Source organism: Podarcis tiliguerta (assembly GCF_965153285.1).
Source record: "Podarcis tiliguerta genome assembly, chromosome: 3".
Lineage (NCBI taxonomy): Eukaryota > Metazoa > Chordata > Lepidosauria > Squamata > Lacertidae > Podarcis > Podarcis tiliguerta.
The window spans coordinates 28996093-29009285 of record NC_139536.1 but is presented as its reverse complement, the minus strand read 5'-3'; the positions used below and the strand labels follow the sequence as shown (position 1 = coordinate 29009285).

Sequence of the window (13193 nt, the reverse complement as noted above, 5' to 3'; positions counted from 1 at the left end):
AGAAGAAAATCTCCCACAAACTGCAATGATCTACAGGGTATATAAGGGCTAAGGCGGTTTCTCAAGTAGCGAATTAACTTACACTTTAGTACAAACACCTTGGACTTGGCTGAGTAGCGGATTGTTAGCCACACACCAGGTGCAGCCTCTGAACCAAGCCCAAAGGTAGTCCTCGCGATGCAGTAATCCAACCTTGAGCTCACCTATGCATGGGCGATTTGTGGTCAATCTATCACCATCCATGAATGACCACAACTTGCCTATGAACCAACTTTAGTGTGTAAGCTTTTATGTAAAAGCAGAGTATGCTTACAATTCTTGTTACTTCAGAGGAAAACGGAAAATGTAAATTGCACTGAATAAAAAACTTTTAGGGGAAAATTCTCAACCATTTATGGCAAAGTCCTTCTAAGCCACTGGGTGCTCTTAGTTCAGGGATGGGGAACCTCAGGCCTATGTGACCCTCTTGACACTCCACAGCTGCCCTACTTGACACCTCAAGTGTTTTTTTGCCAGTCTGGAATGTGCCCTTGAACTCTGGGATGATGCTTCTTGTTTGCCTAGATTGATAGAGAGGGGTGCATGAGTGTGTGTAGAACCTGGCCTACAGTAACATTTGTTACTTTGCCCACTATTGCCTCTTGTCTCACTCACCACTTGCCATGTGGCCCCCAAATGGTTGCCCAGGAGGGAATGTGGCCCTCAAGCTTAAAATGCTTCCCAGTTCCTGCTCTAGACCCTTTGTTGTTGTTGTTTAGTCGTGTCTGACTCTTCGTGATCCCATGGACCAGAGAACGCCAGGCACTCCTGTCTTCCACGGCCTCCCGCAGTTTAGTCAAACTCATGCTGGTAGCTTCGAGAACACTGTCCAACCATCTCGTCCTCTGTCGTCCCCTTCTCCTTGTGCCCTCAATCTTTCCCAACATCAGGGTCCTTTCCAGGGAGCTCTAGACCCTAGCCCAGCCCTATTTCGCAGTCACTGTGCTGATAAAATGGAATCATGTATGCTACCCTAAACCCTTTGGCGGAAGATGCACATAATAAAAATTCTTTGGCAAGGCTGACATTAAATGGTATGGCTAAACTGCTTGTGAGTGATTAAGATAATTTGCTTAGTGTTTTGAGAATTCATCAATTTTACTTGATTTTTAGATGATTAAAATGTTTACATTCTTAAATTTCATACCCTATCCAGAGCCTTAGGAATTGGGCATACTAAGGAAAATCTCAACAACAACAAAAACAGCCCCAAGTTCATATCTGGGATGAATTCACGCTAGGACCTGGGTTCCTCTAAAACTGAACCATGCCCCCTCCAAAAAAAAAAAAAAAAAAAAAAAGAAACAAGGCCAAGGTTAGGAAATAAAAGAAACACACAAATCTAAAAGCTTTCATAAACCTGCAACCACCAACTCATCACCACCTCCCCTTGCAACCCTTCCTCAATGGAGCCTCAAACCATCCAACCGGCACAATTAGCGACAAAGAGCAAAAGACAAGGGAAGGTAGTATGAGAACCGTTCAAGTAAGTTTTTAATAGAGTGCACCAGTGAATGTGAATTAGGATGACTTGCATCAAAAAAATTATTATTATTATTATTTTAAAAAGGAACACCAGATAAAAAGGGGTACAGTTCTTTCTTGCCAAAACACCATCCTTTTTTCTTCTTCTAAGGCAACAATACACGTTCATTTCAGAACAGAACTGTTACAGGAGAGCTACATCACAGTACAGTACAGCATGTCAAGTCCATCTGTCAGAAATCCATTCTCAAATGGCACATTTAGCTACACTTACAGCCTTCTAACTTCGGGTTACAGAGTTTACCACAGCTTCTTTTTTTCATTTTTGTTTTTTAAATAAAGTGACAATTTTGAATGACTTTTCTAATCTTTACAGGGGTGTGCGGATGGGGCCCGTATGTTGAAATTACAGTAATTACGACATTAAATAACATTGCACAACCAACCGCTATGATTAATTCAGTAAAAAGTAACAAATATTAAAATGTACCAAGTACTAGTGGTTTTACATAGTTTATATATCACCAATTATGAAGGAGTTTTCTTTACTTCCGTAGGCAAATGCCTACTCACAGCTGCACATTACAGGCATAATGATGTGGAATAAATACAAGAAAGTGGGCAAAATATTAGAAACACAAACAAGATATATGAGAACAAAATTTGTACAATCATGTAAGTAGTAATCTATTGTTATAAACCATGTTTGCTCAGCTGTAAAGTATATGAAACTGCACGTACTGGAGCGTGGGGTGGGGTGGGGAATATTCCAAAAACCAGTTAATTCCTGAGGTGTCATTTATTAGCTCTTACAATTGGGCAACATTTCAGAATACCTTGTGCTATGAAACAATGTATTTTCATAAAGTGGGATTTGTGAAGGCAGAGAATAATAGTATTTCACTCCATGATGAATGAATATGAACTGTACTTCTATTCTGTTGCTACATTTGACCATATATCACAAGAGCAATAGTTCAGTCTTCCCAAAAACCTTTTTTTAAAAAAATGTTATCAAGACATGATTTCTGTTCCCCAACAAGTTTCAAGGGGCCAGAGGCCAACATACTCAGAACCCCCTTTTCTTCACTGTAAGTGCCAACACTGTAAACATGGTTGCATTTTTATTTTTTATTCTGCCAAATAAACACTGTTCTATAAAGGAGGCTAAGAGTGAAAGGGAAGCAGGAAAAATCTTGTATACAACAAAAGCCAATCTGTCCTTGACTAATTCAATCTTTATATGTAATTTGTTTTAAAGTAACTAAAATTGTTCATGCTACAGTTGTGAAAACATTTTTTTTTTGTGCATTTCTACTATGGACGTAGTTTTTAAAAAACGCATGGTAAGAGGTAAGAATTATAAAAACCACAAAAAATGTAAATAATGACCAGGAAGAACTTCTTAACTCAAAGCAAACACACTTCTGTGCTGATATCTAGACAACTATACAAGATCTGCATTTAAGCCTTCTTTTTTATTATACAACTCTATGAACATAAAATGAACAAAATGCTCTATATACTTACCTGTACATGTGAACATAACTTCTTCAGCTACAGTTTTTTTTCCTTTTAATATAGGTCATACTGAATTTAATTTTACAATTCAGAATAACTATGTATAACCTTATTGCAATGGGGCAATTTCTACATGGGGAGTTTCACAAGCCAATCATGTTAGGCATAACCAGTACATTCAGAATGTAAGCTAGACTCTTCCCTGATCCCAGAAACGTTGTTGCTCTTTACAGCTTAAGCTCATTCGCTATTTTGGATGCAATGTTTTTAAAGGCAATAGAAGTCCCGGATATTCGCTTGAAGCGGACTCCATTGAGCGACAGGCGTGGCAATTTACAAACTTCCATCTCCCACTGGACGAGGCTGTCTTGTCGTGCATCGCCATGGACACAGAAGAGCAGGAACCTCTCTTTTTGTTCATAGTCACAATTGTTAGCGTCTAACACTTTTCGAATCTCTCTCATCATATCATTTGGGTCCATGGAGCTTGTGGTCTTCATGCTCCACGTGAACCTCAAAGACCGTGGCTTAGAATCTTTACCATCTTCTTTTTCTCTGTCTTTTGGTTCTCCAGAAGTGCTCCTGAAAAGGGAAACATCATTTATATACCAATGACAAATTAGGGAATTACCCTTAAGCACCAGACAATTAAAAAATGCTCTTGATCAAAACTATCCTCGCTTAGTGGAGCAACGAAAAGAGGTTTCTCAACTATCAACTTGGTTAGGCTCTCTTTAGGTTTCATCTTTAGGGAGATCACCAAAACACTGAAAGGCCACACAAAACAGAAGGCAAGGAATGCTGACAAAAGCAGGGAAGAAAGGAAGCCACCTTTCATTCATTAGTAATTAAAAAATGTTACCCTCCTTTACAATAACAGCTTATTTTGCAAATTTAAAGTTGGAAGTTGAGAAAGTAAGGGAAATAATTTTGGGTGATTCTTGCCTAGAAGGCCTCCTCCAAGCAATAATATCTCAACCTACAGAATTAATAATATGAGCATCTCTTCAACAACTGGGTTGCTTCCTTCTACTGTCCAATTTTAGAAATAATTATAACTAGTTTATCTTTAAAAGTTGGCACTCAAGGAACACAAATCCATAAAGAATATTTCCTCTCCATTCAGAATGATAGGATGGCAGTGGCAGAAATGCGCTGTCATATGCAGCATGGCTCTCCGTCATATCTGCCATTACCTTCTGTGCAATACAGAACATTTATGAACTCAAACCAATAATTGACAGGGAATACACTACTTCCTATTACAAAGTATTTCATAATGTTTTGGCAGCATCTTCCGCAAATTGTTTTGTGATGTAATGGGGAAGAAAACAATTTGGCAGTTCTATCATATGCATGTTTACTAAGTACTAAGGTCAACTGAGTTCAACAGGACTGACTCCCAAATAAGAGTGCACAGAATAATAGCCCTAGCGAAGTATGTTTTTATTTTATTTTTTTATTATTTTTATTACTATTATTATTTGTTATTCTTTCAGCTAAAACTTCATCACACACTGTCTGCCTTCAAGGGTCCCATGCTTGCTGAGAATTATTCAATGTCTGTTTAGGCATCATTTAGTATTTTAAAGTCCTATGATCTTTCCAACATCATGTGAGGAAATAAGCTGTGGAGCAAGGAGCAGTGCGGTGGCTTCAGCCTATCAACTGGAATGTGACAGGAGAAATATTTTATCACCACAAAATGTACTGCTTATACACAATACATCATGTTTACGTGGTCCATAGTTAGTTACCCTCTGCAGAGCTTTTTAGTCCACTGGCCACCCTACATCTGAAAAGTCACTCCCTAACCAGAAGCATTTCAGGGAAAGATATTTGGCTAGGAGCTGCCGTAAGAAGAAAAATCAGAAACAAATTCCAATCCTTGTGTGCATTCCAGAAGCATTTTGTAGCCTGCAATGCATGACTAAAGGGCAGCAAAATGATCAACCATTGGAACTTAACTTTAGTTTTCTATCAAGTAGATTTTTCAGCATCTAAGAAGTTAGGAACTTTCTTGCCAGTGATAGTGGGTGGTGGTGGTGCGCACACATGAATGTGTGCTCACACACATACGCTCTGGGGACTAGGCAATGCTATTTTAATCTTTAACACCTGCAAAAGTTACGCAGGATCACACACTCCTTTTCATTCAGAGCCCACAATTTCACCAGCAAGTGAAGGAGATTTATGTATTCAATGTATAAAATGCCAATTGAATACTAGGCATAATAGCATTCAGGTAGATTATCCCTTCCTGATATGTAAACCACTTTCCTCTTGATAATTTCAAGAGGACACCCTCCCCCCCCGCCACTAAGTTTTCTCAGATTGTTAAAGAGAAGCTTCACACACAAGCTCTGTGCTAAGGATCAAGCTTTGGGTTTGCATGCCAGGCAGCACATTGCCCATGGAATAAAAGCCAACACACACAACCATTCCTAGGATACACCCTTGTTGTGAAGCAGATGAATGGGGGCAACTTATTTATGACTCTCGGTGTGTGTTTGTGTGTAGCGTCCTTGGTTCAAACTAAGCAGCCTGCAAGCAGGATTCGAGTAAGGCATCAGTCCAAGGCTAACTCCCACATCTCCAGAGTGTGTTATATAGCAATCTTTAAAAATAACATCCGTCTGTTTTTGTTTTATATATACCATGAGTGGGCAAGCTTTATCAGCCCAAAGGCTACATTCCCTTCTGAGCAACCTTCCAAGGGCCACACGACATTCAGGAGCAGGACCAGAGGCCAAAGTGGGCAGCGATAGGAAAGTAAATTTCACTTTTTGCAAAGTAGGCTAAGTTCCTGACCCTCTATCCTCCATCAAGGTGTCATCAGAGTTCAAGGAATTCGAGGACACACTGCAGCCAAGCAAACACACTCAAAAAGAGTGTGAAGCAGGGCCAGGAGGAGGTGTAGCCTGGGGAGAGTTTAGAGGGCCAAATAATTAGTTACTGAGGGCCGCATTCAGTCCCTGGGCCTGAGGTGCTCTGATGCATATAGTCTTATTAACCCCAAAGGATTTGCCAGCATATTTTTTTATTTTAGTATTTGTAAAAAGCAGAGGCGTATGGCAGAAATGCATATTAGGCAGTTGGCAAAGTTCTCAGAATGGCAATGTATGATTTTACTACGCAATGAAAGATAATGCTTGAATATACATAGTTGTGGTTTTTTTTAAGCTGTGACCTTGCAAACACTTAGAAGGGAGCCGTTTCCCAAAGTGGACTTGCTGAAGTCTAAGAACTTGCAGAATCATAGCTTGTTTTTTAAAAAAAGTTATTTAAACTTAATAGTATTTAAAAGAGAAATGGGGAATTTAACTCATACATAGTATTTTTTAAAAGACAAGTTATTTAGAGACTCCTCTGTTTTACATATTAGTTTAAAGGCTTTCAGAATCATAAAGCTTTGAACACAAAGGGACCTAGCAGCGAAGTATTAATCGTGGCTCCTCACCTTGAGGTGTCAGTTCTGCCACTGGCTTCGCCTTCACTTGGATCCCTCAAAACAAAGTTAAGGTCAAGATTTTAATAAATGGTTAAAAAAAATGAGTCAAGAAAACCGGTTATCCAGAACAAAGTTAAAATTACTTTTGAGCAAATAGCACGAAACCATCATTTACTAGTATTTTTTTTAAATAGTGTTTTTCCAAAGCTGCAGTTTACTTTCTCCCTATGAAACTTCAGTTTATTTTTACCCTGGCTGGGTAACTTCAGATTGCCCCTCCCTTCCCCCCCTTAAGCTTAAAATAGCCACGCTCAAAAGCCAGAAGCCATACGGCGAGTAAGCTCCATTTTTTCCTTTCCCCACCTGACTGTGTATTAATGGCGAGAGACCACCACTGCAATCAGCAAGGAACTTCTCCAGATAGGGGTTCTTACTCACGAAGATGCCTCAAACAGTTCGCTATTAGCACTTAGCCGTGTGCTTTGCCATGCCCTTAAGTCATAACACAGCAGCACATTTCCCAATTGTGTTAGTTATTTGCAAATTAAGGCCTATTGGATACCACCTAAAAAACATACTAAAATTTTCTACCTCCCAGCTTTAACAGCTCTTATTTAAGGGCTCAAAGACACCACTTCTTGCAACATCTGCAGAGTGTTGTATAGCCCGTCCCACACAATATTCCTCGTAATATTTAAAATGACATCAAATATACAAGTATATCAGACCTGTGTAGCATGTGACCCACCTAACCAATATGCAGCCCATCCGCTATGTACTAGGCCACCAATAACAGGTGAGCTGTTCACAATGGATCAGCATGCTCATCTCTAAGCCAATTTGAATTTAGACTTTACAAAACCCCATGAGCTTTCACACCATTCTCCTCCCCACTGCAAAGTCAACAGGCCTATGGGAAAACTGCACATCCCACAGGCTACTTGCGCTTGGCTCACTGTATACCAGCTTGCAAGGCTCCCTTCTGCTTGCTGCTGCTGACCAGCACGGGCAACAGCCAGTTTATTTTTATTTTTATTTTATTTTTTTGGCAACAGCCAGTTTAAGTAGAGTGCAAGGAAGACAGTTCTTCTCCAGCTCTGCTTAAAATCCAAGCTGGAGAAGAACTAGTATACGTGCATCGTAATTCTCACCTTGAATTTGACAGGACCATTCTGAACCAGTAAACTCTGTATTTCTAAGTCAGAAAATAGAAGTCTTGGCACATCATTTTTGACAACTATCATCTTTTGCAATCCCAGGCAGGCATTAAGAAGAGGGTTTTATCATGCTTCTTGTGGGCTGCTTTCAGCTTGGTGGGTCACAAATTGTGCAGGGCTGATTTACACAGAACATTCCATAAACTCACCAGAACACTTTGAGAACAAGCAGCAAATAATTCTTTCTAAGGTATCAATCATATGCTAGATTGCACGTTTATAAAATACGCTTTATTACAGCATTTTTTGAAAAAAGTACTTCTGATTCCAGCACATATTTATACACTACTGAACACTTTAAGTTGTAAGTGAAATGTATTTCTAAATATATTCAATTAAAAAGGGACAATATTAATGCAAGCTGTGAACATAACTTAAAATTAGATGCAGCTGTTAAAGAACACAAAGATGACATGACTTTTTCCAAGTATCTGCACATGTGGCGCCACAATGTGTGAAATCTGATGAGCTGTCAAGTGAGTTCTCTATTTAACAGAATCATGGAAAGAATTTCAGAACTGGAAACTGCCTTATTCTCAAATGCCACTGATAAGGTTCACAGGGCAACAAAGTGACTAGCAAAACTCCTACCGATTTTAGTGAACCTCACCATTACCATACACAATTTCAAAGCAAGTTATGGGGCTCTGGATTCAGAAAATGCCATTTCAAAATGACAATTAAACTTAAGATGCTAGCTAATTGTTTTAAGGTAACATTATGGGCCCCAATGTACCCCCAACAGGTTACACGTTAGGCTGTGTTTTTGGATTATGATATCAATAAATGTTTAACTGTTAAACTAAGGTAAAGGTAAAGGTACCCCTGCCCGTACGGGCCAGTCTTGACAGACTCTAGGGTTGTGCGCCCATCTCACTCAAGAGGCCGGGGGCCAGCGCTGTCCGAAGACACTTCCGGGTCACGTGGCCAGCGTGACATCGCTGCTCTGGCGAGCCAGAGCCGCACACGGAAACGCCGTTTACCTTCCCGCTAGTAAGCGGTCCCTATTTATCTACTTGCACCCAGGGGTGCTTTCGAACTGCTAGGTTGGCAGGCAACTGTTAAACTAGAGTCCTTTTGAAATCAGTAATATCTTTAGTTCTAACAGCAGATGGATACCGTCAAAACAAACGGTGTTGAATGGGTCAAGATGAATGGGGTAATTAGTTTTTTTTTAAAAAAAAAAAATACTTGGGGCTGCTCCAGGCAATATGAATTTCCTACACCCTTTCCCTGTAGGAAGTTGTCACATTAAAGAGAGAGCACATGTGCATTTTGCTACGTTTGTGCATAGTGAGAAATCCAGAATTGCAGCATGTTCTCAGAATTCAGTCACAGCATGTCATGAAGGATATTCAGCCATTCATTCATGTTCAGGGAAGTTTTTAATGTATGACATATTAGTGTATTTTTGGTCTTTGTGGAAGCCGCCCAGAGTGGCTGGGGAAACCCAGCCAGATGGGCAGGGTACAAATAATAAATTGTTGTTGTTGTTGTTGTTGTTGTTGTTGTTGTTGTTGTTGTTGTTATATTGCAGAGTTGCAAAAGGTTCAGAAAAAGGCAATCAAATTTATGAGGAGGCTGTAAAACATCCCAAGAGAGGGGTTGCAACTTTTGCAACTTTCTAGTTTAGAAAAGAAGTTGAGTGAGGCGGGACATGATGGATAGGGAAAGAGTTTTTCCCCCCTCTCTCTCTTATAATACTGGAACCCAGAGTCAGTCACTGTAGTGGAATGTTGGAAGACCCAGGAGAGACAAAAGAAAGCACGTCCTCACATAGCACATAAGCAAACGTAGGAGTTTGCAAGTTGAAGATGCAGTAAACGGCCATCAACTTGGACAGCTTTTAAAGGGAATTAGAGAGATCTGTGGAGGAAAAAGCTATCAATAGCCACTAGTCATGAGAGCATTGTTTCTAAATACTAGTTGTGAGGGAACCCAAATGGAGAGTGTGCTGTTGAAGTTGTGTCCTACTTGTGGGCTGTGAGACTAGGTGGGTCTTTGGTCTGGTCAAACAGGGCTCTTCTTATGTTAAAGTGTCCACATGCCAAAAATGATGCTCACTGCACATGATGGTGCACATACCAATTTTTCCACACAAGTGAAAACCCACGTATGAAATTAGTGACATTAGAACCAGCCTTTAAGCGCTAGGATGCTTATCAACGTTTTCAGGGACACTAGCCAAAGAACCATACCTATTGGATTTGAACAGTATAATTTATTCAGGAAGTTTTTGATTTTTTAAAAAATGACATGAATACAGAAAGCTGTCATCATTACTGTATCCTATAATTTGATTTTACACTGGCTTAAATGAGGGGGTTCCAAGCAGTTGCTCATCCAGGCGCTTGCAAGGCTTGCTTCTAACAATGTAACGTCCCATTGCACCTTTCAAGTTACCTGGAAATGGAAATGACGGAGGGTACTAACCTGCGGACAAATTTGGAAGTTATTTTGCTTATAATGCCAGTTGACGTCCCCCTTCTAGTTTGAGCAAACGTGCCTGTTTCGTGTGACGGTGAGGCAGGTGGCCCGTTGTAAGTGGCGTTGCGCCGCTCCCGTAGCTGCTCCCCATGGAAAGTGCTTCGGCTCGAACTCCCTCGAGGAAAACGGGTTCGGTCTGGAGTGCTAGTACTAATACTGTGAGCGGATGGGGAAGCAGCAGGTGCCCTTTGAGTTGCACTGCTGGAAAGCCAGAAGTACGTTTGAAAAGCAAGGGAGATAGAAAGAGCCAAGTCATGAGAAACCTTCAATATGACTAGCACATCTCAACATGCACTATCTTGGGATAACATGAGCCGTATGTTTTTATGTACAAAAAGTCTCTAAAGAGATGAAGAACAGAAGAACAATATTTTAATTCAAAATAGTCTGTAGAAAGAGTAAAAGCTTGGGAAAGAGAAAATGCATCCTCTACAACAGATATACCAGGTCTTGCTGCTATTTCAGAGGTTACATGGGATTTTTCATTCCAATGGGAAGAGCCCAAATGGAAGTAGAAGAAAAAGCAAGAAAGAGAAAAGGGTTTAGTGGTATTTGATATTGGTGAGTAAAATTTTTGTCATGATAAAGTGGTGCACTTAAATACAAACAAACACACACACACACACACACGAGTGTTGGTTTTATATGCATGAGATGGATAGGATTTGGGGCTAGAACTAGAAAATACAATTCCTACCTCCAAAGTCTTATTTAGTGGTTAGAGCAGGCTTCCTCAAACTTGCCCCTCCATATGTCTTTGGCCTACAACTCCCATGGTCCCTAGCTAGCAGGACCAGTGGTCAGGGATGATGGGAATTGTAGTCTCAAAAAAATCTGGAGGGCTGAGTTTGAGGAAGCCTGGGTTAGAGCTTAGACAAAGACTTGGGAGACCCAAGTTCAAGTTCCCACTCAGCCTTTAAGAGGATCTAGGACCGGTCACTATCTCACAGCTTGATCGATCTCAAGGGACCGTTGGAAGGATAAAATGTGGAAAGAACTCAATGTATTGCTGTTGTCCTAAAACTGGGAGTGGGGGACTCCTGAGCTCCTTGCAGAAAGGATGAGACAAAATGCAACAAGCACCTTTCTTTCACCTACCCATTCCTTAGCTTCTTGTTTCTCAAGGGCTCCTTTGCATCCTTACTTCAGCTGCCTTGCCTCTGACTTCCTGCTTCTTCACTTACCTGCCTCACAGGGCCATTTTTCAGTCTGATTTTAGCAAGTTGCTCCTGTCTCTTGGGCAACTATGAATCATCAACCCCAGACAAACTGTCGATTTGCCCTTCGCCCACACCGACAGCCAGATGTTGTAGGCTACAACTCATATCGACCTAGGTCAGGCATGATCATTTGTCAAGGAACATGAGTAGCAGTCCACACGAGGTGGGGAGGGCACAATGCCGGCTTCTGGTGAGCTAGAACTATCATAGTTTCGTTCACCAAAGCAGTCAGAATGTTTGTGAATATTCCAACACCATCACGTAAGCTCAACTGATTGATGCTAAAGGCTTCAGTATCACAATATACAGTAGATTGGCAGAGCCTAGCACTACTGATGTTGTGCCTAAACACCTATGTTATGCACATTTGTAGAACATCTGACCATGCAAAGTACCACACAAATGCTACATATTGAAAAATACCTTGGTCGATAAGCTTCAGTGCCATCTTTGATAGTTGGTAGTGTAACTTTTATAGGGTGGCCAGAGGCAGACATGGACTTCTGGTGTCGAGGTCGTGCTGATATTGCCGAAGAGACAGCGGAGCCAGTAGAGGAGGTACTGCTTGCAGACATTTCTGTTAGGCTTTCATCATAAAAACGAAAGCAGGAAAAGGAATATCTTGAGATAAAATGGTCTAGTAAAGTAGTTGCATGTGGAACCTTTGAACTACTGTTGGATACTTAAGAAAAAACTGATTTAGCCAAGACATGGTCAACAGCAGCTTCTACTGAAAAATGTCTTAAGATTGCTTTTCCTTGGCTCCATTCAGGTAACAGACAGACACTTTTAGGATTCCTAACCCAAATTAAAACATATGAAAGGAACTTGCTCACTGGTGCTACCCTTTCTGTACTTGCTGGGAACAAATGCAGAAGAAAATAGAAATTAATAGTATTTATCGATATTCAAGGGAAAATAGGTGGCAGCAAAAGAATTTTGAACTTTTGGCCACTCATCAAAATAGCACAGAATGCCTCAATAAAAAGTAATTAATCTCTCACCAAGTCCTATCAATTTGCATAAATAAAGAAAAGCAACTGCAACTGGCTTTCCTGATCAATCACAGTAAATGTTTTGTACTCATCTGCATAGCTAGTCTTGATGAATTATCTCTACCATTGTATCCGATTAAAAGGCTACTGGTAGCACTTTAAATGAATCCTCTAGTAATTTCAAAGTGCAGAGAGAAGAACAAGCCACAGCATGTATTTCAATACAAATATAATCAACTCGGGAAGAGCACAGAAAGCAACTATTTAACAAGAGGGACAATACAGTCAGATGGAATTATATAATTTCAGTATTCGATCATTTTTCTTGTTGCTGCTTCCCAGCATCTCCTTCATGATACCAATGTAGATTTTTAGGTATGTGCAAAATTAACAAGTCTAAAAACCTCAGGAACAGTTTTGCCTGAGTTCCGTGCAATTGCCATAAAACTTAGGGATCTAGCTGTGCCATCATAATGATTAAGGTTTTAAATGATAATTTTAGGTTATATGTTAGTGTTAGTGACTAAGCTTTAATTTATATATTTTTTAACTGTTGCTATATCTGTATTGTCCCTGTTATACCTAATTGCAAATTCAAATGTATCCCTATCGTGCTTTATGACTTCCTTGATATTGTATGTGAGCTGGAATTGGTCTGTGACCGAAATAATAAAATTCATTCAGTTTTGCCTGAGGCAGGAGAAAGGGGCACAATGACAGCTGACACTCAGGGAAGAATGAAACAGGCTACAACTCTACTGAATTTTGCTTGACATCT

The 13193-nt window shown here is 40.2% G+C and overlaps 1 protein-coding gene across 7 annotated transcripts in view; it reads right to left on the bottom strand.

The window, feature by feature from the left end:
* Positions 1–1506: 1506 nt before the first annotated feature.
* MARK1 (microtubule affinity regulating kinase 1) overlaps positions 1507–13193 on the bottom strand; it is a 72911-nt gene continuing 61224 nt past the window's right edge. For 4 of the 7 annotated variants that reach the window (XM_083433281.1, XM_083433282.1, XM_083433285.1 and 1 more), the window contains 4 exons: positions 11844–12005; positions 10147–10401; positions 6506–6550; positions 1507–3627 (listed from right to left, as the gene is read on the bottom strand). In XM_083433281.1, the coding sequence (XP_083289407.1) occupies positions 3273–3627; positions 6506–6550; positions 10147–10401; positions 11844–12005 (817 nt within the window). In that variant the 3' untranslated portion in view covers positions 1507–3272. The remainder of the gene's footprint in view (positions 3628–6505; positions 6551–10146; positions 10402–11843; positions 12006–13193) is intronic. The other 3 variants (XM_083433283.1, XM_083433284.1, XM_083433287.1) reach the window with 1 other exon arrangement.